At 42.4% G+C, this 26,344-nt stretch overlaps 1 protein-coding gene across 1 annotated transcript in view; it reads left to right on the forward strand.

The window, feature by feature from the left end:
* lrpprc (leucine-rich pentatricopeptide repeat containing) overlaps positions 1 to 26,344 on the forward strand; it is a 77,104-nt gene that overhangs the window by 20,509 nt on the left and 30,251 nt on the right. Inside the window, exons 14-24 of the mRNA XM_022198834.2 lie at positions 425 to 494; positions 3,261 to 3,288; positions 3,838 to 3,895; positions 4,758 to 4,864; positions 6,792 to 6,869; positions 7,126 to 7,197; positions 7,380 to 7,493; positions 7,594 to 7,724; positions 8,207 to 8,292; positions 17,084 to 17,291; positions 24,149 to 24,273. Coding sequence (XP_022054526.2) covers positions 425 to 494; positions 3,261 to 3,288; positions 3,838 to 3,895; positions 4,758 to 4,864; positions 6,792 to 6,869; positions 7,126 to 7,197; positions 7,380 to 7,493; positions 7,594 to 7,724; positions 8,207 to 8,292; positions 17,084 to 17,291; positions 24,149 to 24,273 — 1,077 coding nt within the window. The remainder of the gene's footprint in view (positions 1 to 424; positions 495 to 3,260; positions 3,289 to 3,837; positions 3,896 to 4,757; positions 4,865 to 6,791; positions 6,870 to 7,125; positions 7,198 to 7,379; positions 7,494 to 7,593; positions 7,725 to 8,206; positions 8,293 to 17,083; positions 17,292 to 24,148; positions 24,274 to 26,344) is intronic.

Raw genomic sequence — 26,344 nt, forward strand, 5'->3', positions numbered from 1 at the left:
ACATGAACTTTATTTTGAAATTGTCAAACGTAACTACATGATCACCATCATATAGGACTTTTAGTTTTGCGTTCTTAATGCAAGAAAAATGCTTTTCTTTTGTTTCATTGTGAGATGAACACTTTGGTTACACAAATAAAATAATATAAAGTGAAAGTAAACTTTTTTTTTTTTAGTTATTTAATGACTTAACGACTAAATAGTTGTCCGCTGCAGCCTTAAAAACTGTATTTTTCTTGTGGTGCACTGGTTGCAGTTTGTTTGGGAAAGTTTGGATGGAGGATGCTGTTTTTCTCAAAACTAACCTGTTATTGTGTTTCTAGTCTGTGTGTCTGTTAAAGCTGATCTGTAGTAGTAAGTTATACAGCAGTGAATGTAGTGTTTTAGTTAGCTTTAATCACTTCCTGTCTTTTCTGTTTTCCAGTCTCAGATCCATCCTTCCCTTCACTGGACTTCAATGTTTTCCGCGCCAGCCTCATCACAGGTTTCAGAAAGTGAGTCAGTTAACCCCATCGTCTGTTTATGTCCTCACATGTTCTCTATCATTCCATATTTCTCCATATTTTGCCTCAGAACTCCTCACTAGTGTTTTCGGGAGGCTTGTAGCACTATGGAGGTCGCTGCAGCATATGCTATGAATATGACATGTGCAGCCGGTCACACCATCTACAGGGCCTGTGCATGTGGGCAGCTGCAGGGAGAAACGCCACACACACACACACTACACGCACACACATATATTTGGTTGCCTCATGCATATGGAGGCCGTCATCCCTCGGCTCTCGCCTCAAAGCACCGTGGGAGATATGTAAATTAGCAGATGCCCACCACTGCCCCTCGTAGCCAGACCTCCACATCGGTTTCTGTCGCGCTCACACTCTCAGACACACAAACACTGAGTTAGCCTTAGGACCAGGCTCTGACCCACGGGCTTTTGTTGAAGGGGTGTTTATGAATATTTACAGTTTAGCACCACACACCCGCACAAAAACACTCCGACCCCCTGAGCGAGGCTGGAGGTGCGTCAAAGAGAAAAGTGCTGACTTGTCTGCAGGGACCAAAGTTATTTCCTCCACTAAGACCGAATACGCTCAGTTGAGCGTAACTTTGAGCTTTTAACTCAGCTCAGTTTATTCTTTGTTGTAGGTGATGTTGATAATTTAACTAGCATAAAGGATAATATGAAGCTTATGTGATGTCTTTCCACTGTGTTTTATTTTAATGGAGATGCTGCAGTAAAGTGCTAATACGACCGTATAGAAATACTCAGTCACAATCAAAAGCCACCTATGCATAAGTAAAAGATCTAGCATAAAAATAAACTGAGTACTCATTAAGAATAATGCACATATTTGGATTATAATTAATAAAGAATGATTGTGTTTCTCATTTCAGTGTTGCAGATTGTAAAGATAATCATACTACTATCTGCTGCATAGAGTGTGAATTTCTTCTCTAGGATCAGTACATTCTCATCTTAATCTAAGATATTACATCATAATTTATGTGTTGATTATGTTTTTTATTATTAAACTCATTCTGCTAAGTAAATAAAGTTATTAAGTGAATGAAGGGGAGTTAAAATAGTATATTTTTCTCTAAATTGTTGTGAAGTAGCCAAAAACTAAAATCCAAGCCAAAAAAAAACAGCCTCTAGTACAAGAGACCTAAAATTGTCCTCAAGTGCAATACTTAAGTAGATACTTAGTTTCTTGCTGCCACATTCAACATTTACTCCTTGGAAGAATAGTTTTATACTTTTTACTTCAAGGACGTGAAAAATAATGTCAGCAGAGTAAAAGGTTTGGTTTGAGAGCATCATAAAGAATACAGTGAAGGAGGAATGTCATTGTTTTTCTGAGAGGTCACTGTCCTTGAGCAGCTGTCAATCTATTTTATTGTTTTATTATTCATTGTTTATTTGTGTATCATGTATCTGTTTTATCGAACTTTTAAATGTTGTGTAGCTGCTACCTTGGCCAGGTCCCTCTTGTGAAAGAGATCTCTATTCTCAATGGAACTTTCTGGTTAAATAAATGTAAACAAAAAAATTAAATTAAAAATAAATTGAGAAATGTTCAGTAGATAGACTGGTAGCAATACCTAAGGCAAGGTTTCACAAATTAATGTAGTTTACCAGATATTTGTGCATACGTGTGTCCTATCCATGTGTTTAACTTGATGTTTTAAGTCAGATTTTCCACTAATTGTTCTTCTTGTCTGTTTTTGGTATCTGAATCCACTTCCTCACCTCCATTTGCTTTGCTCTCATTGCATTAGCACACACACACACACACACCCCGACACACTCTTGTGACGGTTAGGTTGCCTGACAGGGTCATAATTGGGCTTGTCACTTGGGGAGTGTGTGTGTGTGTTTGCGAGCGCCGTGTCATTGCAATGCGGGACCTGCCCCTGTCAAAGACAAGGTCAGGGGATAATTTAATCATTAAAGACCTCTTCTTCTCTCCTCTCATCTCCCCCTCTCTCCTCCTTTCCACCAACTCGCTGACAACGCCAGAAATGTCACACATTGTCATCATTTAGCCCGAGCGTTTGTGCGCGCGTGACTTTGTGTTCGAGTGTGTCTTTTGTGGTTTTTTTCCCGGGCTTTTGTGCTGCCGTCTCTGCTCTCTTGTGCTGCGGGATTGAGAGTGTCAAACTGGAATATCCGTCGCTCTTTCTTGGTGCGTTGTATTGTGCTGCACTGTCAATTCAGTAACCATGGCAACACGACGCCGTCAGGTGTCACTTTTGTGTTCAGAAAAATACCTTAATTTATCTATTAACTAATCTAAACTCATTAATCTCAAAAATGGATTCATATTTGAGCATGTAATTGGATATTTCAAATTATAGGAAAATGTTGTAAAAATAGATGTTTTTACAGCTTCAGTGTTCACATCTTATTTTTTTCCCTGATGCTTTCACCTAAAGCTCCTTGATACAAGCGCATCAACAGATTTTTATGTGTCAAGTTTACCAAGAGTGCAACTAAACGCAGCTTTACACAATCATCATGTCAAAAACCAGCAAAAAAATGGAGGAAATAAGTTTGTCAGGCTTGAGTTTTCATAAGAAACCTGCGCATGAGATGTGTTTCCAAATGCGTAGATGTCCTTTCATGTTTTATAACCTAAAAGCAAAAGAAAAACCCTCTTTTATGACCAGATTGCGCATTAACTCTGACAAGTTGGAGTCTTGTTGACCTGCTGGTGGTTGGTGTTGACTCATGTCTTGTCCTCTACTGCCCCCTGCAGGTCCACAGATGTGGAGACCATGGTGAAGGTAAGAAGACGTCAAAGTGTCCACACAGCCTGTGGAGAATAAAGAGGATTTCTAAATTTAAAAGTAGTTCATTAGCCGGAAAAGAAGCATTAAAAGAAGCAGCACAGTCAGTAAATTTAAGCTGGAACGAGTGATGGCTTATTCCATTAAAGATAAATACCTTTTGTAAAGAAGGTATTTACTGCTTGCTACATGCTGAGTTTAGGAAGATGCACACATGATCACAAATGACATGTAATCCCTTCTATCCACATATATGCCACAAATGTTATACTGAATAGAGAAACATTTAGGGGCGATGTTCAGTTCAGGCAGTTTTAGGCAAGATGTTTACAAATGCAGAATTCATTCATGTGTATTAAAGCCTAAATTGTAATAGAAGGACAACTGAGAAAATAATATACACAGATTGGGAGTGGATTTGTGGGACTATCCTGTCATTTTATGTGACTATTTAAGATATTCTTTCTTGTACCTGCTGTGATTTGTGCTGTGAAATCCTCATTCCACTTAGTTTTTATTAACAAATTTCTGTTTCTGTTTTTCCAGATTACCAAACTCTTGTACAAAGAAGAGCGCTTATCCAGAAAAGGCAACGATCCTGCTGGTAAGGAAACATTTCTGCACGTTGCTCTCATCTGTAAGTCAAATCTTGCAGACAAGGACGTGCAAGACGTGAACTATGTGGATGTGTGTAGGTGACAGAGAGAAGGGAGGACGGCTGTGCTCGTATCATCCATCTCATATCAAAGTTGCAGACTGCAGACTCTGTCACCTTCCAACTATGATTCAGATGACAAAAAAATGCCAAAGTGTGTGTTTGCATTCAGTCTCAGTAGCAGTAGACCGCTGCCCGGCCCACTACTCGTCATGAAGCCTGTGTGTGTTCACGTCCAGGTGTGTGTGTGTGAGTGAAAGATCTGCTCCCTGCATCGGAGGAAATGGAGCCTGGCTGCTGACACAGCGCTGAGTAGTGAAAGTGTGTGTGTGTGTGTGTGTGTGTGTGTGTGTGTGTGTGTGTGTGTGTCACTACTGGACAGCGTCTTTGCTCTGGCAGAGTGTGTGTTTTTGAGTGTGTGTGTGTAGCGTTAATGTCGCTCCGTGTCAGTGTGTGTGTCACAGAGCATCCCAAGTGCTGAAACTGGTGTGTGTGCTGGTGGGAGCGATGGAGACTGTTATCCGTGTCACATCCCGTTAGACGACATCTGCAACGGCGTGTGTGTGTGTTTTTGTGTGAGAGCGCTGAAGTAAGAGGAAGCTGTCACCGCCAGCCGTCGCACATTCACTCAAACGCCAGCCCAAAAGCAGCCTCTGTCAGCAGAAACGAAACACGACCACACACTCTGCAGAGGTTACGGAAAAACAGTGTAAATGCACAAATGGGCGCCGGTGACTGACACGGTGGCAAATGAAATTTATTCCCAAGACAACTGCTCACTGTGTGTGTGTTTATGTGTGTGTCCGTCTAGACACTGCAGGCTTCTTCTTGTACCATCTGATGGACAGTATGGCAGAGGAGCAGGTGCAGGCGCAGGAGGACAAGCTGCGGAGTTTCTTCAATCAGCTACACGCTCAGGTTACTGAAAACACACACCTCCTATTCAGACACTAATATACCGCAGTTCATTCATAACCTTCCCGCTTTAAAGGAGCTTACACCCTCTGATCTGAGATGATTTGCAGTGTGTAATCGGACTCGGATTATTCACAATTTACACACACACACACACTGCTGAGTACTCTTACATGGCCTCCATACTGTGCTCCATTTCTGAAGGGTTGAGTTGGGACATCCAGACGTGTTGAGGAAGATTAAATGTTGTTGTACAGTTTGAGGTCAAATGTCACGTCTTGACTGGCTGCTTTGAGTTCAGTGAAGCAGTTTAGCGGTGCAACACGGAGCCTTGTTGGAGTCCTTGTGTCAGCATGTAAGACTTTGCAGATATCAGTCTTTGCGGAGGTAATTCTAACCTGCGTCTGTAGAAAAACTCCTCACATGATACTCTGGATGAAATGAACCAAGGGAGACGTTCAAAATGCACAAAGAATCACTGTGAGCTCAGTAATCTGAAAGATCACAAAAAAGGTGTTTCTGCTGTGTGGTTACACAGAATTCATCAGTAACAATCAATAAATATTCATCCTGGTAGAAGTGGTGAATGAAAGTTTACTTCTCTGAGTCCACTGAAACACAGCAAGCAGCATATTCAAGTACGGGTTAACATCAAGGCTGCATTTTTATTACACACTACCAGTCAAAAGTTTGGACACACCTTCTCATTCAATGCTTTTTAGTTATTTGTAATATTTTGTACTTTGTTGATTAATGCTGATTCACTCTTTTTTGTTTGCAGCATAATTCCATACGTATTCTTTTTTATGTCTTCAGTATTAATCTACAATGTAGAAAATAATATGATAAAAACCATTGAATGAGGAGGTGTGTCCAAACTTTTCACTGGTAGTGTATGTTAAGCGTAAGTGCTTTTTGCTCCCATTGCGTTTAACTCACTGTAGGAGTCTGAAATATAATGTCCAGCACCTCTATGGAAACTACACAGCCCTGTCTAGAAGTAGAGGGAGTTAAAAAATGTCTTTTGTGCAGCGTGACACAATTACAATACCATAAATCGCATAAAGAAAAAAACTAAAGTTGAGTTTCATATAAAACTTGTTTAACGAAACTTGAAAAACCCAAAATTAACAACATTTTTCCAGTGTCTCCAGGTGTTACCAAGACCACAAACAAACACTAACTACAGGGTTGGCACTACTACTGTTCTTCAGTCTGCAATTCAGCCCTGTTTAGCCGAAAATTCCCTGAGTTTCTGTCACATAGCGTCCTGGTTGTGTGAAGGAAGGCAGAATTATTCATTTTTTACTGATTCTGGCTTGAGCAAGCAGTTTATTTGTGGCCTAATATTAGATTAATCATGTAGAAGAAAAGAGATTTAAATGAAATATTCAAATTTTAAGATTGAGATTTGGTTTCCTAACTGAAGTACTCGTCACAGTTGAGCAGTTCAAGAACCGTTGGAAAGTCCAAAATCAGACAATTCCTCCTGTTTTTACAGTTTCTGTGTCCGATATATGGTGTAACTTTGGAAATATTGTAGAGGCAACATGACTTTCAAACCTGCCGGATGATTTTGAGGTTCAGAGGGTAAATTTATGATGTTTTTATTTTAGTTTTAAAATGTATTTTTATCAAAGAAATGTTATAAAATACTCATGTTTTGCTAAACCACAGTCTAAACTCTACAGATGACTCATTTACAATGACAGTAAACATAAAGGAAGCTCACATTTGCATAGCTCTAACCACAAATTACAATATTAATAAATGCAACATTATGTTCAGCAGTTTTCAAGTGTAAATTATGTGACGACTTTAAAATAGATTGCTCTTAACCCAGGCAAGATCGTTCAGATGCAGGTTAAGTTTCTGTTGTCAGGTTGATCACTGCTTTGTTGATGTTTGTTTTTCTCTTATTTCTGTGCAGAATATCACCATTTCAATGAACCTGTTCAGAGGCATTAGGAACATCCTGATGTCGTACCACATCCCTGAGCTCATCAAGGTACAGAGCCCGACCTTCAGTCTTCTGCTGTTAGATATAGTTCCGATTTACTCAGTGCAGTGTGACTGGGGATGTTTTATCAGATATTGTTCAAGTTATTAGGAGTCACTTGGGAAAAGGAAGCAGTAAAGTTGATAACCTCGTGCCTAAACTGAGGATGTGTTTTCTCTATTTATGCTGCTATTATAGCTGCTCTAATGGTGTCACTTCACAGCAGTAGATATTAAATGTCAGATGTTGACTGTGTGTGTGTCAGGATGTGATCGTTTTGGTGAACCCCAAAGAGAGTGTGTCCACTGACCTGACGCCAGCTGCTCCTCGTGTCACTGTAAGTACGATAGTGTGAAGGATGCATTCAGAATACTTTACCTATTGATGTCTTTGACAGCATGTTCTTCCTCCTGTGCAGCTTTAGAATAGAGCTCTTCTGTAGAGATGAGTGTGCACGCTTGACATGTGTGTTAAGGTTGTGTATCGGTGATGTGTTTGACACCTCTCTGTGTCCATCAGGGCATCGGGGATAAAGTGTTGGCACTTGAGACTAAACTAGCTGAACTGAAAGCGGAAAACAAACCATTAAACATTGTTCTCAAACAAGTCATCCAGACTCTGAGCGCTGAGGAGGTAGGATTCATTTGGATAACTCGATCTTATAAGACTCTCATTTTGAGTTTCTTCAAATCATTTGCTTTTTTCCGTGTGTGTATATTTTTCGTTTGATCAGAACCTGCAGCGCGCCCTTGAGCTGAAGCAGCAGCACGAACAGGACATGACAGTCGGCGCCTACGCCACCCTCATCAACCTGTGCTGTCGCCACAACAACGTGGACGAGGCGCTCAACCTGAAGAGGGAATTGTGAGCGGAGCGCACACACACACACACACACACACACAAATGCTCTACACACACACACATAAGGCTGTGCTGCGGCCAGTAGTAGGCCATTAAAGTTTAACTTGAGTGGTATTAGGGGAGACATTAATGCAGGGTCCAGCCGCTCTGTTGACTAGCTAAAACACAGGAAACTCTCCCCTCTTCCTCCCCTGTTTCCTTCTCTTCACTCACCACCTGGTTCCAGCATCACTGAGAATGCACAATAGATGAGTAGCATTACTGTAGGTGGAATACATTAATCAGGTCTGACTCTCGACATATCTCTCTCTCTCTCTCTCTCTCTCTCTCTCTCTCTCTCTCTCTCTCTCTCTCTCTCTCTCTCTCTCTCTCGACATCTCTCTCTCTCTCTCGACATCTCTCTCTCTCTCTCGACATCTCTCTCTCTCTCTCCCTCTCTCTCTCTCTCTCTCTCTCTCTCTCTCTCTCTCTCTCTCTGCTTTCAGGAGTCGTATGGACTCATCCATCGCACTGGATGCCAGTAAATACATTGCACTGGTCAAGGCTCTTGCCGTAAATGACAGAGTGGAGGGTAAGTTCCCCCAGGAGCTGCAACTAATTACTTCTTTTATAGTGTCTTTAATTAACCCTCTGAACACCAGAACCTGCTGCCGGCTTTGAAAGACGTGTTATCTTTTAAACAATTTCCAAAATTACAGCATTTATCAGAGCAAGAAGCTAGAAACCATAAGGATCGTCAGATTTCCAGTTTTTTGACAGTCTTTGAACTACCTATCTGTGACTTGCTGTTCCGTCTTTACACCAAATCTAAGAGTTGTGATATTTATTCTACATGCCTCACTTAAATATTTGCTAAAAATAAACAGTTTGCTCTAACTAGATTCTGCAAAAAAACAAGAAATTCTTCCTCATCCATGTAATCGTAAAGCCTTTAGAGACTCAGTTGACCGTCATGACAGGTAGAAAATATTCATTTTCAGCTGAACTGATTCGACAAAAGTATGGAAAGAAATTTAAGATGCAGGTAGTGAAATATCTACGGTATGTAGAGTCACTTTTTTTTCAGTATTGGTAACACCTGTGGATACTTAAAATATTTGACATTTGGATTCCTTGTTTTTTAATTTTTGTAAAATAATTTATGAATTTTTTTGAATTATTTCTGGCAAAATAGATTTGTCATACTGAACAGATAACACTTTTGAGTTTTCTTTGCTTTTAGCCGTGGTTCTACTGTTTCCACAGAGGTGCAGTAAAAAAATGAGCCCACAGTGAGTAAAAATGTAACAGGAGCAAAAGAATGCCCAGAAACTGCTTTGAGTTAAATTCAGCACCACAACTCCTTAGAACCAACTCAACTTCCTCAAACTGCTAAAGAAAGAAAGAAGAGATTGAATAGTCATTTTTAATTGAGTGCTTATCAAAATCGGCTTTAATTTGGGGCTGATTGACCGGTGAATTAGTTGAGTAGGTTCATCAGCACTTAGCTCCTCGATACGTTTTAATCTGACAGTAGATCAGGAGGGAACTTAAAAACCGGCGTGTGGTTGTGTGTGTCACCAACTCTGTCACAATCTGTCTTTCTCCCTCCCTCAAACCACATTAGCGGGCCATTTCCAGAATGCTACGGTGGGTTTCCTTCAGCCCATCGAAGACCCAATTACCATCAGTTTTGCCGCTCTGCTTTTTGCACTCAGTGACAGGCAAAATGTTTCCCTTGTCTGTCCTCGCCTTTCCTCTCCTCCCCTTCACGCTCTCTCTCCGTCTCCATCTCCGTCTCTCTATCTGACCCTCTCTCCCCCGCTCTGTCGCAAACCGTGTCATTCTCCTATTCTACCCCCCAACACACACACACACACACACACACGTCAGTAAGAAATGAGAGAGGGGGAAAATTACAGGACTGTGTGTATTTTTCCAGAATTATTGAAATCCGCCTTGATGCTAATGGCAGATCATGTCCACCAAAGTGCTTGAGCATTTCACACACACACGCACACATCGACACACAAATTTGCATGTGAATTCAAGCAAAAAGGCATTTGGTGGCACACGGATGGTGTGTCCATCTGTGTGTGTGTTGGGGTGTGTATAGGCAGCGCTAACGCATTTGCCATTAGTCGGAGTGTGCATATGGAGGGGACGCTTGTCAGCCACATTAGCACACATGGCTAACCTTGATGTTAGCCTGTCCCCACCCAGACGCTGGTCCGCCCGGCTCCCAGCACACACCAGGCCCAGATGAAGATCATGTCTCCTGGCATCTTGCTTTATTTCTCGCCCTCTCTAATGGCTTTGTTGTTTTTGCCCTTGGTTCAGAGCCTCCCATCTCACCTCGCCAGGCAACTTTGTTTGCAACTTACTTCCTCCTTTTGACTCGATTCATGTCATCTTCCCTCCATCTTTGTTCTCTGACAATTCTTCATAATTAATTCCTGCGATTCTAATGCAGAACATTTCCTCTGCGCCTCATTTACATGAAGATCCCTTAACCCTCATATCTCTTCATACATCCGTCTTTCTAAATACCCATCTCTTTACTTGCCTTAATTTTATCTGGATGATCAGTTTACCAGAACAATACTACCACAGTTGTATATGAAATTTTCAGAAAGTCTTTTTAACGTAGGTCTTTAATATTATTTGTGAATCTAAAACAAAGACTGAAATGCACATTTATATAGCTACCTACACAGAAAACCCACTGAACCCTCTTTCAGATATGCACTCCTTTCCATTAATCTAACGGCATCATAAAATGACGCCTCATGTCTGAATTACTGCTTTTCACATTCTCTGTATAGTCAAAGAAACGCATCCATGTGCCCAATAGTTATACTGCGTCTGCAAATACCCTGCTGTGAGACTGTGAAACCTGAAAGTCTTGTTTTGACTTCACTACATCGATCAGACTTTTAGAATACCATAAAAAAAGGCCGACAGATGTGATGGAGCTCAGATGCTTTAACTGCTTCAAAACAGTGAGAAGTGAAGAACAAACAGTACACAGCAATATTTGTTGTTAGATCCTAAGTTTTTCTTAGTTCAAGTTTAGTCTACAGTTTATTTTTATCCCCTTAAACACTGATGTGATATTGATGGTTCTCCGTCACTCCGCAGGATCGTCTGAATGACAAACATTCATGTAGAACTGACTCATGACTGTCACGCACGAGAAGCATGAAAGCTTCCACGTTTGTTTCCTGCTCACCAAATGGTAAAACACTAAATAAAACTGCATTACAAAGAGATTATACATCTTAGGGCTCCTAAGAATTAAAATGCATACAGAGGAGTGGCTAGATGCTTCTCTCACTGCTTTAACAGGATGTGAAAAACCAAAGCAAGCTTTACTTACGGTCAGGTCAGAGATGATCAATGTAATATTAAGCTTGTTTTAATGTTGCTGTGAGTAGCTTTAAAGCCTTGCTAGACTCCCTTATGAACACACCCTTGGACAGTTGTAGACTCCATGGTTGCATACTTTTGTTACACCATCTAATGATGAAATCTGAGTCACTTGGACTCTAGCGGACCTTTGTGTACCAAAAAGTATAAGTCTGGCTCCATAACATCTACATCAAATCATACGTTTTAAGTTCACTTTGTAGGGATCCAGCTGTTTCCCTCTGCTACCACTGGCAGGTGGAAAAGTGCTAAACTTTGTCATGCTGGTTTTAACTAAACATTGTATTATTCCACAGTTGGGGGCAGGATTTAAAAAAAAGTGCATGCAAAGCAATACAGAAATGCTTATTTGACATCACTGTGGCTTTAAATTTTTAAGAATATGTGTTTCTATAAATATTTTATTGTCAGATCACCTCTTTGTGCCAGTGCATCTGTAATTCTAAGAACTGTTTGACCTGCTGAGGCTGCCTCATGTATCAACGTGGTCTTCAGGAGGCTGAACACCATCTTTTCCTCATTCTTCCTTTGCGTCTCTCCCTCCACTTTCCTAAATACACCTCTCTTCTATCACACAGTGTCTCTTTGACCTGTCCTTGCCCCTCTTCCTCCATCTGTCCATCCTCCTACTTTGGTAAACACAACTTGTTCTGGCTTTAGGTGGTCCTGGACTCGCCTTCGATGCTGTGCATGTGTATGTGTGCGCTTTGGGAAAGAGACATCACTAGCAGTCAAGTCATGGAACATTAGATGAACCATTGGGCTGTGTGATGTTTGTTTACCTGGCCTGTCTGCCTCCCCCATCTCTTGATGTGTGTGTGGTCTGGCTCGCTGTGCTGGCCATGATGCTCGGCTGAGCTGATGGATATGCATACTGGCTAAACGGACGGATAAAGGGGGAGATGGAGGGAGAACACCGTGGGGGAGGTTTGGACGTTGGACGGAGGGATGTTAGCTAGTGTAGCTCCATTTGGGCAGATCAGCTCCAAGCCATTGGTCTCGGTGATTAGCGGGTCTGTCAGATCGTGACGGAGAGAGGTTTGGGTAGAAGGAAGGAAGGAAGGAAACGTGGAGAGAAGCACAGAGTTAGAGCGAGAATATCTCACATCTGAACTGATAAACAGTACCGACCTGACAACAGCTCAGGTCATTACAGGGAAATTGTTTAATGTTGATACCAACATCTGTTATCAGCTTGTTTACCTGGAAAATCTTACAGGATGCTGGGATATTTGTTTCAGATACTTGGCTCTGCACTTCCGCTTACTTCTGGGAAATGATCACTCTCCTGCTTGTAGGTCTGGAGTTTTTGTAATAATGTCTACCTCAGTTTTTTTTTTTAGTCTCTTTTTTCAAGCTATTGTATTGGATTAGATGAATGGTATCACTACAACTTGGAGAGAATGGCCCGTCTGTCTGACTGGTAGAGACCAAACTACACACGTGGACAAAATTGTTGGTACCCCTCAGTTAAAGAAGGAAAAACCCACAATTCTCACTGAAATCACTTGGAACTCACAAAAGTAACAATAAATAAAAATTTATTGAAAATTAAATAATCAAAATCAGCCATCACTTTTGAATTGTTGATTAACATAATTATTTAAAAAAACAAACTAATGAAATAGGGCTGGACAAAAATGATGGTACCCATAACTTAATATTTTGTTGCACAACCTTTTGAGGCAATCACTGCAATTAAACGATTTCTGTATTTGTCAATGAGCGTTCTGCAGCTGTCAACAGGTATTTTGGCCCACTCCTCATGAGCAAACAGCTCCAGTTGTCTCAGGTTTGATGGGTGTCTTCTCCAAATGGCATGTTTCAGCTCCTTCCACATATGTTCAATGGGATTCAGATCTGGGCTCATAGAAGGCCACTTTAGAATAGTCCAACGCTTTTCTCTCAGCCATTCTTGAGTGTTTTTGGCTGTGTGTTTTGGATCGTTGTCCTGTTGGAAGACCCATGACCTGCGACTGAGACCAAGCTTTCTGACACTAGGCAGCACATTTCTCTCCAGAATGCCTTGATAGTCTTCAGATTTCATCGTACCTTGCACACTTTCAAGACACCCTGTGCCAGATGCAGCAAAGCAGCCCCAAAACATTACTGAGCCTCCTCCATGTTTCACCGTAGGGACAGTGTTCTTTTCTTCGTATGCTTGGTTTTTGAGTCTATGAACATAGAGTTGATGTGCCTTACCAAAAAGCTCCAGTTTGGTCTCATCTGTCCAAAGGACATTCTCCCAGAAGCTTTGAGGCTTGTCAACATGCATTTTTGCAAATTCCAGTCTGGCTTTTTTATGAGTTTTTTTCAGCAGTGGTGTCCTCCTTGGTCGTCTCCCATGAAGTCCACTTTGGCTCAAACAACGACGAATGGTGCGATCTGACACTGATGTACCTTGGCCTTGGAGTTCACCTTTAATTTCTTTGGAGGTTGCTCTGGGCTCTTTGGATACAATTCCAACGATCCGTCTCTTCAATTTGTCATCAATTTTCCTCTTGCGGCCACGTCCAGGGAGGTTGGCTACTGTCCCGTGGGTCTTGAACTTCTGAATAATATGAGCCACTGTTGTCACAGGAACTTCAAGCTGTTTAGAGATGGTCTTATAGCCTTTACCTTTAAGATGTTTGTCTATCATTTTTTTTCGGATGTCCTGGGACAATTCTCTCCTTCGCTTTCTGTTGTCCATGTTCAGTGTGGTACACACCTTTTCACCAAACAGCAGGGTGACTACTTGTCTCCCTTTAAATAGGCAGACTGACTGATTATGAGTTTGGAAACACCTGTGATGTCAATTAAATGACACACCTGAGTTAATCATGTCACTCTGGTCAAATAGTTTTCAATCTTTTATGGAGGTACCATCATTTTTGTCCAGGCCTGTTTCATTAGTTTGTTTTTTTAAATAATTATGTTAACCAACAATTCAAAAGTAATGGCTGTTTTTGATTATTTAATTTTCAATAAATTTTTATTTATTGTTACTTTTGTGAGTTTCAAGTGATTTCAGTGAGAATTGTGGGTTTTTCCTTCTTTAACTGAGGGGTACCAACAATTTTGTCCACGTGTGTATCTGTGCAGCTACTGCAGGATTGTCATGTAATTTTGTGCAGATCTTTGCGGTTCCAAGACTATAAATCCTAGTGTTCTAGTGCGGATCCAGTCGGGTTGACTTTTGTGATTTTGACCAAAAAAATGTAATATTGGTTTTAATGAAATGATTCGTCATAGTTCCTCAGATTCTTCATTCTGTACTGTGTTCAAGTCAAAAATTTCAAGTAAGCCAAAGCTTTGGTTTCTGATCAAATCAGCTGTACTTTGCATTTAGTGCAAACAACAAAAAAAGAACTGGTGACCATGATCGATATCAGCATGTTAAAAGCTGTTCGATTGGTTTGCAATAGTATTTTTAAATTACTTTTGTAATTATTGTCACATCAAGATGACAAGTGGATTCTCAAATGGACAACTGTGGACACCATGGATGCATCGCTGTTGATATTACTCTACTTCTCTGGTCCAGTGGAGTCCACTTGGAGGACTCAGAAGGTCATGTCTATGTGTTCAGTGCCTGCACACCACTGACCCTTGTAACATAGCTGTCACACAGGGAATATGGGCTGCACACAGATGCTTACTTACATTAAGAGGATGAATTGGCTTGACCATAATAATCACTAATTTTACTGAGATTTTTTTTCACTTGTTCATGAAAATGTATAATTTATGAATCAGTCAATCAAATTTAAGTTATATAGCACTTTGCAAGCAAATCAGAAGAATTTAAAAATGCTTTATATGTGACTGACAAAATACAGTGGTTATGACTAGATTGAAATCTAAAACAAAAACAAAAACCAAACTTGAACGAGAGTGTTTAGTAGATAATTAGAGATAAATAAAAGATGATCTAAATATTTTAATCACAGCAAAAACACTAAAATGTCAGTAAGAGGAATAATGCAAGCAGTATTGCTGATAAAAATAAATAAGACCATAAAGCCTCGTAATCTTTGTAATCATATTGTCATTCACATTTAGCTTGTTTGTGAACTTTAGCTCAGTAACAGTGCTGGCAATTTCTTAATCCTGCTTCTCCATCGAGTTTTAACACAATCTTCTACCGACGTCTTGGAGGCAGGTGGTTTTGGTACCATAGAAGGATTGTAGTTTATCTTTGTTTTTTCTGGGGAAAGCACAAAACAGCATTCTTTGACACCAAATTTCTTCACTCCTGTCCGCATTGAAGTTTAAGACTTTCCAATGGGAATTTATCCGCTTTTCCTTTCTTTCTTTCTGAGCAAGCAGACTCCTTCTGTAGGTTAAACTAAGCTTCTAGTACTCTATCCTCCAGCAAACACACTCAGGCCTGAGAGTAAAAGTCATCTAGAATTACTTTCTTACTTCGTCCTACTGTGAAGCAGCTGAAACCACATGATTGATTTCTGTTGAAAGATAAGTTTAAAGGACTGTTTTGGAGCTGAATTACAGCAGCCAGGATAAAGGGAGCAGGAACTGTCAGCTTGCATCCTTTTTCAATGTGCTCATTGTGGAAATTTCTACGGCCGTGGTAATAACTGTGCAACAGACTAATGACTTTAAAGTTGGCCCTTTTCCATTCTCCATTGCTCATGTCAAGCCCTCAATTGGCTACCCAAACTTTTCCCTCTGACAAGCTTCACCCTCCTCTTATTGTCCTCCCTTTAACTCCCTCTCCTGTTTAGCGGTGTCTCCTCCATTGCTAGTCACCCCTACTCCACCCTTCCTTCCCTCTATTTTCCCCCGTCCCATTAAATCTGTGACAGCCTTTGGTTCCCATCGCCATAACAACTGGCACAGGGAGGTGGGGAGATGGAGAGACAGACTGAAATTAGGATGCCAAAGCACTCACCAGTGGCCTGTTTCTCAGCCCACAAGTGTGTGTGTGTGTTGGTGAATGTGTGTTCCCAGTAGAAAGTGACGTTCTTGTTTGAGGGGTTTTGTTGTATTAACAGCTGTGTAGGTGTGGCTATCATTACACCCACATTTGTTCACTTGAAGTTTGTCTGCTTTTATGTCTGCTAAAATTTTCGCCAAATAAAAGAAGCAAGTAGTTCTGCTGAGTGATTTTTAAGCAGGCCTAATGCAGATTATTCAAATAGGTTCTCTGCATCTCTCCATCTCCTCCTTTCTTCTTGGTCATGCAGTATAGATTAGTATCTGTGGTGGAGAGCGGCTGTATCGCTGTCAGACCATTAGCAGCTGTCTAAATAGACTGTAAACGCATCTTAATTACTTTACCCTGACACACCGCATATACACACACATGCCACACTCCCTTTTTCACCATTTAGCCCCTAGCGTTGGCCAGATGGGCGCGTGGCCCAGTAAAAAGCCCTCCATTACCGGCTGGACTTGACCAAACTGATCCACCCCTCAGCCCGCTTACCGAGGTCTCACCAGGGCCACGGCAGGCCCTTGTCGCCACATACCTATAATTTAGCCCCCCAAGTGCTTTCCACATGGCCACGGCAAAAAGCTGGCCTCCATTGTAGGGGTCCGGTAATTGTAGTCTCGTTTAGAAAACCGCAAGTAGCAATTAGCACAGAGTTGGCATTATACGGGGTTGGATTTGCATCCCTGCTGGGTGCAAAATGCTGTTTTAATATGGGTTTGTTTTCCCCACATGGAATTAGCTAAAGGGGCCTTTTATCATATTCACACACCCTACTCTTCTTCCAGCCAAGCTCTACCCACCTCTCGCTGTCTCTCTGCTCTCTGCATTATCTCTCTTTCTCCTTTTCTTTTGTTCTTTTATATTTTCCCGTGTTCTCTTTACGTCTAAATCACACTCCCGTCACTTTCTGTCGATGGAAAGTCTCGCACTCTCACCTCAATCGAAGCAGCTGAGAGTTGTAGTGACAAGTGATGCTTCTTCACGCAGCAGTTTCTGTCTTTTCTCTCCCTCGCAGAGGCTGTGGACATCCTGAAGGAGATGAAAGAGAAGGATGTGGTGATGAACGACACTAACATCACCATGCTTTTCCACGTGCTCAACGCCGTCGTGGCCAAGGGCAGCATCGGCAGCGTCCGACGGCTGCAGGACACCATCTTCGCACTCGGTCTGGCCAAACCCACCGCCAACCTCTGCTCACCTGTGGTTACTGCGTACTTGGAAAGGTAAAAACAACCTGCAACTGCCTCACAAATCACAAAAAAACTCATCACAAAATAATACACACTCAGTTCGGTTGGATTTTAAAACATGTTGCGTTCCATTTATTTATGGCTGAAGTTGTCCACGAACCAGCCAACAAGCTCACTTTTGTTTTCAGATTTGTGTCTTCATCTGCCAAAGCCCGTTGCCAGGTGTGTGTATGTATGTGTGTCTCAGTGAGTCACTCATCCCTCCCTATGATCATAGCTGAGGTTATATTCTGGGTCAGCGATTCAGACAGAGAGAGGATGTGGAAATTGCTCATTTATGTCAGTGTGTGTTTGTGTGCGGCGTCAGAGCCAGGTTTTGTTTGTTTGAGGATTCGCCAGCTGCAACCTCTCCCATGAGCCCCCACCCTTGATCTTCTGAAACACCCACTGCTATCCTCCGAGCTTTAAGTGTGCGTTTGTGCTGAGAGATGGCCATCGATGCTTCTTCCCATAATGCTAGTATGCAAATGAACGTCAGTAAACATTGGCTGTGGGGTCAGTGGTATTGCCCCACCCCTCGACTCCATTCAGAATGTGTGTGCTATTCGGCGTATGTGTGTATATTCTATTTGTCAGAGCGGCTTTTAAGTAGATCAGCTCATTAGCATGTTAATTATGTACAGAGCACTAATTGCTGGATTTACCATAGACACGCGGTGCACCGTTAGGGGCCCATCAACACACACACACGCCCTGCACATGCTTTCCTACACCTCTAGTGTACATGCTGCATAGAGGTAGACACACACACACACACACACACACACACGCACTGGTGCTCCCCTGCTGCTGTTTGTGTTGCTGTAAGTCTGGTCTCTGGCACAAACAGAGCTTCCAGGTTCACTCGTTAATCACTGCCTCTGTGAGATTAGCAGGCTAATTTACTCCTGGGTCATCAACAGCAGCCAAAACACAAACGCACACAGCAGCTTACCGCAGCCCCGCTCACAAATCAAGTGCCAGTTGTACTTCCTCCAAATGATACTGCAGCGAACACACACTAATGAACACGAGGGAACAAGATAGCTGCTGGTATTCTACCATCACCTGTCATGCGTTTTGTCAGTGGTACGTCTGTGTGCTTTTAGCTGGCTGGTCGTCAAGAGTCGGTCAACAAACCTAATGTCCAGATAAAGTTTGTTTGACAGAGTTGTCTGCTTTTCGTCGTATTGGGGAAACAGCAGCAGCACACAGTATCTGTTTTAGTTCTTTCTTTAACTGATGTTACAGAGAGAGAGAAAGAAAGAGTGAGTCAATTACTGTCGGCTCCAAGTATACTAGAAAATGATTACATGAATAAGAGGTTAATAATCAAGATTTCTGTTAGGCGGTCTTGTGCTGCATTACAGCAGCTTTGCCCTTTAATCGGATGGAATTAATTATGATCAAGATGCTATAACTGATCATCACAGTATGCTTTAAGCCCCTTCCAGATGTGCACTCCTTTCTGTTAATCTCACGGCATTTGAATGTGTTAGCGATGGTAATCTGAAGGCAAAAGTGTGAACGACATGTCCTTGCATTATCAGATTGGCTAGTTGTGTGAAGTCATTCAGGGAATTTTTGGGGCTCCAATTTGTATAGTTTGGGGGCTAGAGCACAAAGGGCAGTTAGTGGCCAAAATTACATAATGCCCTCCTACAGTTTGCTGTAAAATTTTGCTTCTATTACAAATTAAATGCTAATACAATGCAGATTAATGAAACACACCAATAATGAAGTTAATGTAGGTTCTGACAACGCATTGTCAGATTGCAGCAGTAATGTCATTAATTGCTTTATTTATGGTATCATGATTAAAGTTATAAATGGTATTATGTGCTTTTATTCACATCAGATAAGTGAGCTGTTCCACACCGAGCCAGATTTTGTAGGCTGTTAAGTTATTGTTACGGCGCAGATTTAGGTTTAGTCTTTTATTGGTGTTTTACTATGCTTTATCACTTGGTAGACGTCCAATCAGTATTGTTCACACTGTGCCCCTCTCCATCACTATACAGGTCGTATATGAATGAAGCTGTGAGGTGAAAGTGACCTAAATCTGAATAACAGAATGCTGTTGCTTTACTCAATTATTGACGTCGGAAAAGGGTTTAGTTTTCATTCATTACCTATTTAACAAGAGCGAACTCATACTTTTCCCATGACATAGACCATCTTATGAATTTGTCTCCTCTGAAGGTGTGACATGTTTAGGGTTGTGAAGCAGACTGAGGGTGAAGCTCCAGCCGTGGTTCATCCATGCTTCAGGGCGGGTTGAAGAACAACACTTGACTTTTTCACTCCAGTCGAATCTGTCTCCTCGCTCTCTTCTTTTTGCATCCTTTATCTTCCTCCGATCGTCTCCACCTCTTCATTCCGTCAGTCAGCGGACAGACAGACAGACAGTCGGGAGGAGGAGGAGGGATGGAGAGAAGCGATAAAAGAGGACAAAGCAGGCATCAGTCCCGCCTGCACCCATCTCATCGCTGCGTCAGCGCTAATGACTTAATGAACACTTCTCCGCCAGATTAGCCCTTGACAGCCCATCATACGCGCCGCCCCGTTAGCCTTCACGCCCGTCCGCTCAGCATTGTGTGTGCTAACCTGCTAGCTGGCAGCTAGCTCAGATTGCCACATCCTCATGGAAGTGATTAGCGACAGTAAATGCTAATGAGTCCTACAAAATGAAGAGCTGGCAGGACATGTATGATTAGACAGCATCCGCGATGATGGAACAGGAGGAGGAGGGTCGAGAGCTGAAAAGTGATGAGTGGCTCAGAGGAAAATGCCTCATTCACTCCCACTCCTTAGGCCTGAAACAAAATGAAAATCCTGGGTAGAGAAAGGCAAGCAGCCCGAGAGGAGTGTCAGATGAAAAGATAGATGAAGAAAAAGAAATTGAGAGACACATGTTTAACTCAAGTTCAACACACATGAATTAAGTATTCAACTTATGGTCTTAGACCTACTGTACACTAAATAGTCATTTTGTGCAAACAGTGTCTATTTGCAGTGTTGAAGATGTTACTCATAGTGACAAACCCACTTGGAAACATGACACAATGCCTCTTTTAGTGCATTGTTGTAATTTTCTGTCTTTATCAACCTTGTCTCTTACTGAAGAAGCAACCAGTTTTAGCTTAAAAGCTTCAATAAACCATCTGTACACCATCTGCTAAGCATCTATTGGCAGATGAAGAAAACGGGAGCAAAAAGCTGTGTATTTTTCTCTGGAAAAGGACTTGAGAGCTGAACGAAGACATAGGCATAGCATTACTATAACAGCAAGTAACTATGCCAAGATACAGTTGAATAATTACAGTAGAAAATGTGTGTATTTTATTCTGTGATTTTGCAGTTGTTCTGGTCAAATGTGCTGATTACTTTACAGCGATGCACGCGAGTCCCTCACTCAGCCGGTACCTTAAACACCATTCATGTTACCCGTTAATTTGTGTGCACTTGTTCCATTTCAGCTCAGTTTAAGTGTCTCTACTGCTGGTTTGAGGCCTTTCTCTGCTACTCCTTCTGTGCTCATATGATATTCTATTACAGGAGGAAAGATTTTGACGTCCATTATTATTTATGACTCCAACACAGGAAATTCTGTCCGTTTGTGATGATAACTTATCAAACTAGAGAATTTTATGATTTAGTAAAATGGGTTCTTCTTGTCACTTGGCTATCTGGAGCTACTGGTGGCCGTTTCATTAGAGTTCTGGGGTGATTATTGACCACCACCTCACCGTTGGAGGCACCACTGGCACACTGGTCCACTCCAGTTTGATGGACCACAGAAAGAAAACGTTAAGTTGAGCACTACTCGCTGCAGCTATTCAGTATCTTTTACCATGCTAGTGTGGGCTAATGGTAGCCTAGTCGCGCTAGACCCATGCTCTGAAGACGCAAGGGTCTAGGCACGCTGGACAGGGAGGGAGGCGGGCTAAAAGGTTGTCTATCAAATCACTCTGCAGCAATTGGGTAGGTATACAACCAATCAGGGCAACAAATAGGCTCCTAGAGCGCCGGAAATCAGAGGATGCGGTAGTTCGGTGAAGCCTTATTTATACAGTCAATGGGTGAAGCTCAAGTATATTACAGACATGTTAACAGAAAGATTATTCAGAGTCGGTGCTAATGTGGCTTAACGACTGTTGTCGTTTTTGTTGTCGACCCTGGCAGAGAATTAAATTCGTTGCCGTGGGTTGTCTAGCGCGGCTAGGCTAGTTGTTTCCGGTTGTTTCTGTCGGAATCGTCGCGCCTCTGTCGTCACTTAGTTACGCCCGCCTTCTGACTCTACACTTCATGGTGATTGGTCCGGCCAGTTTTAGGAGCATCCAACCTCGAGCCTTATGGAGACTAACTAGACCCACCCTGGCAGAGAATTAAATTCGTTGCCGTGGGTTGTCTAGCACGGCTAGGCTAGGCTAATGGTTGTGGCTGGATTATGTTTGTTGCCTCTCGTGTGCACAACCTCTTTGGTAATTAAAAGTAAAGTCAATGGGCCTGTTTTGGACTAAGATGCTGATGCTCTGGCATCATCCAGTGGTTTTGAATGTTACACAGAGAACCTTTAAACACATCAAACTGAATGCTACTTGCTGTGAATCTAGACCACTTTATGTTTGACTGCCCCTCAGTGGCCAAAATGACGATCAAGTTAATGCAACTTTTTAAGACCTACACACACAAACACACACACATTCGTCTGTGTGAGGTGGATGGACATTATTAGTAATAAGTAAGTGCCATTCTTGAACACATGTAACAGCAGGCTAGTGGTGTCATGATCACGGTGTCATTTGCGTTTCTAGACACAGACACCTCGCTCTCCTCACGCGAGGACACTGCCTTGATAACAGGCCTGCCCATCTCCGGCAACAAAAGAGTGGGACGGAGAGGGAGGAAAAAGAGGGGAGAGTGAGATGAGGCAAAATGAGCTTCCTTGTCTAATCCTTCAGGTTTCCACCGAGCAAAGCGCTCGTTATTTTTTCAGGGCTTAATTGGCTGGAAAGTGGCTGACATGCAAAGTTGGGGACATTAACAGGGCTGTGCGCCGCAGTAAATGGCAACGCAAAGTGACAGTTAAATTGTACCTAGGGGAAATTATCCATCTTTCGACATCTTTAGCTCTTTTTTTGGGGTGGATTGGCGGACGGAGGGAGGGGGAGAGGGGAGGAAGGCAGAGGGGGTGTAATTGCAACGCCAGGCCTTTTTTTTTTTTTTGCCAAGAGTGATTTTTTTTTTTTAAAAGATGTCTCATTAGAAAGGAGGGATTATAAGTAGGTATGGAGGAGCTCTGAATGAGGTAGATGGATAGTAGGGACGATGAAATAAATGTGAAGGAGTTTTGAAACATGCATAAAAAGCCTCAACAGTTAAACTAATTGTATATATATGTGAGATGCATTGTATTCTAAACAGCATCCTGCACTTTATTTTCGGCTTTACCTCATTTTGGAGCAAATTGCACACCCATTCCCTCCCCACCTTGGTCTCTCCTGTCTCCATGCTCTTTCTCTCATTTTCAAAAATCTCTTAGTCTCTCTTCTGTGCTGTTCAATCAGACTGTTGTGCAGCTGAACAGCCTCTTGACTGGCGCTGCTGAATAATGTTGTCCCTCTTCATTTCAATTAGCAGACCTCTTTGCCTTCCAACCCTAATCACTCCATTCCTCCTCCCTCCATCACTCTTCTCTCATGTTCCTGTCTCCCAGGAGTCGAACTCAAGGTCATATCATTTGCTGTTTGTTTTTTTTCCCCTCTTTTTCCGCCCTCAAGTTGTTGGTCTTTTTGGGGCGTTTTCCTCATATCCGCTTGTCTAATTGATTAGAGGAGAAAACACTTCAGAAATTACACCTGTTCACTCTCAATCCGTGTTTCGAACGCTCTGTCTGTCTCTTTCTCACTCACTCTCCCTGCCCCCTGCCTCCCCCACGGTTGCCCTATCTGCTTTGACCTCTGTGTGATTGACATGGTAATTACCCAATCAACAGATTGATGGCAGCGCTGTCACAATAGAGGGGATTGAAGTGGTCTCTCCCACTCCCCCTTCTCTAGTTTCTCGCTGTCTTGCTTCCTTTCCCCATCTCTTTCCCTCTACTTCTCTCGTTATCACTCCATCAGACGCACTCGTCCTCCCTCTGCTTTTGTTTGTTGCGAGGGGGGAGAAAGAGCAAGAACAGGATGACATGAGACGAAGAGAGCCAGCTTTTGAAGGGGGGTAAGAAGAGGGGGGATCTCTAATGTTGTTGCCATATTTCTGCTAAATTGCCCAGCTGGGGGGCGAGGTCAGCGGAGGGGTGTGAGCTGACAGCATGAAATCGGAGAGAAGACGGTGAGGAAGGAAGAAGAAGAAGTAAGAAGAAGAGAGAAGATGAGGAGGAAAGGGAAATGAGAGAATCGAAAATGAGAGGAGGTTACAGCAGGGTTGGAGAGGACAAAAGAGGGAGAGAGCAGGAGAAGTTGGAGGGCACGAGGAGAGCTGAGCAGAGAGGGTAAAGATCAGTCGAGTCCTTTTATCTGTTGCATTGCTTCCATTCTAAAAGCCTGTCCAGAGAGACATTAGCCCTTCGCCGACAGGTGTTCGAGAGAGCGCCTGATTGTGTGAGAATGATGTATTGGGGCCAAAAGGCTTCATCACCCACAGTTGTGCTGTCATGAATTCAAAGGCCTGTATTGTTCAGGTGGGTCATAGTGCTTGAAAAGGAGGTCACAGGGTTAACACCCCATGATACACTCTATTCTCTACCGACACAATCCTGTACATGACTGATTGGACGGACCTGGCATCTAACTCGCTCTCTGCTTTCCCTGTCTGTGTGTGTTTGTGTGTGTGTCTGTGTGCAGCAACGACATACCAGGAGCTCTCGAAGCGGCGCTGGAGTGCCAGAAGCGCTACAAGCACCTGCCTCGCATCCACGACGTCATTGTTGCTCTGGTGGAGAGAGGCGACACCGATTTACTGCAGAAAGGTTACACATTTATTTAAGTAGACACAACCCCCTTCAGCTTTTTCTGATCATAAATCTTAACAATTCATCATTTAGCAGAACACTCATTGACAATTTTTGGCATTTTGAAAGTAATATTCGCTGGATCCCGCTTCTGAAACGTGAGATTTTCTGATTTTCTATAGTCATTTGTATTAAGTTGTCTTTGGATTACAACTGAAAGGCGAAAGTCTTGAAAGGTCTGGAAATTCAGTAGAAAGTGTTGGGGTTTTTTTTGTTGATCTTAGAACATTTTATAGACTAAATCCTCCTTCGAAAATATCTGATACATTAACCCTCTGAACTGTAAGCAGTTTCAAGGCATTTTCTGCTCCTTTCACATTTTTCTCCCTGTGGGAACGTTTTTCACTGCAGTATAAAGACCTGCACCTCAAAGAGAGCACAGTTTAATTGAAAAAAAATGGAGTAGGTGTAGTATTTTGCCTTTGAACATTTCCACAGCGTCCAGTTCTTGTGCATCTTTATCACTAGCCACTGAGACATCTGTCCAAACTTCCCTCGCTTTGCTTTTGTAGTGGAAAAAGTCCACTTTTTCATCATCTTTTCAACTGTACTTATTGACTCTTTCCTTGTGGTTACTGGTGAATCCTAAACCCTGCAGTTTAATTTTTGACCTTTTTTTTGTACAAAATTTGCATTGGATCCTGCAGAAAATAGGATCCAAACCCAGTGTACTCCCTACAGTCATGATTTTTAAAAATGCACAGACATTGCACCCCATTACAGACCTGTAATGTCCAAATGGCCCCATTAGAGTTCAGAACAGCAGTGCACTCCGTCAGTGCTTCTCACAGCTATGTTCTAATTGTTCCCCACTCCAGCTCAGCTTGATCCAACTTTGCTTCTCCTGATTGACTCTAACCTTTCATTACGCATTTGTGTGTGTGCCCAAAGTGCCCATTCAGTGTTTGCATTAAAGACACATCTAACAAGTGCCCACAATTCCAAGAGTGCGTAAGAGGAGCAGAGAGTGCGGAAGGTTTGGACCAGGGTCGTGGTGAAGCACGTCAGCCAGTCACATTTAGAGCAGCCTCCCTGCACGTCGACAGCAGCGCGGTGAAAAGGTCAAGTTCAATGTGCCGCAGGAGCAAGTGGGTCTGGAGTGTGTTAAGGTTGAATCTACGCAGCGGAGCATCCTCCTTCCCTTCCCCTCCCTCCCCTTTCATCCCCCCACACCCTAAAAGGTGACAAACCCTCAAAAACAAAGTAACTTTGATGATTGTCTGTCAGAGCAAGCAAACCAGCCCCAACCAGCGAATCTTAAAAACAAATTGTTGGGTCTCCCACTCCACCATATAAAACAGAAGAGGGATGACTTGTGACATAAACCTTGAGTCACGCTAAACCTGGCGGCTCTGTGAGTACGTGCTGAGTGCCGCACCGCGACTCGCTCCTCTGGACCCTTGCCGCTGCAGAGCACGGATAGTCTAAAAATTCACCTTAAAATACACCTTCTGAAATAAAAACAGAAATGTACTCAAACCACAAACTTCCAGCAGACTGACCTTCAGTCATCCAAAATGCACTAAAAGCATGACACGGCTTGTCAAAAGATCTTCGCTCACATTTCTGACCTTGGTTTGAGTTCAAGCATCAACAGAAAAATAAAACGAGGGGCTTTGTGAGGTTCTGGCAGCCATAGCAACCGCTGAGCTATTTCCAAATGAGAAGAGAGCATGAAACATGCTTTTAACCTGGAAACGTCTACAGAAACCTCAGAATTAAATGGTGCTATAATGAGCCGACCTGGTTCAATGTTCAGCTGCAGAGTTGGAAAAATCAGGATACACACATAAATAAAAATTAAATCGAGGCGTCTGCAAACTTGTCCATGTTCAATCTAGACGGTGAATGAATTTCTGAGTGATTACAGTCCAAAAAAGCACCACATTGTTCTTTCATTTGACTTCAAATGAGAGCAAGTAAAAGGAGAGGGATTATTCTTTCGTCCTCTGCTTTGCTGAACATGCAGGTCCATTTGGATAACTGAAAGTTTGCAGTGTGTGAGTGAGTGTGTGTGTGTGTGGTACCT

Source organism: Acanthochromis polyacanthus, chromosome 15, assembly GCF_021347895.1.
Source record: "Acanthochromis polyacanthus isolate Apoly-LR-REF ecotype Palm Island chromosome 15, KAUST_Apoly_ChrSc, whole genome shotgun sequence".
Lineage (NCBI taxonomy): Eukaryota > Metazoa > Chordata > Actinopteri > Pomacentridae > Acanthochromis > Acanthochromis polyacanthus.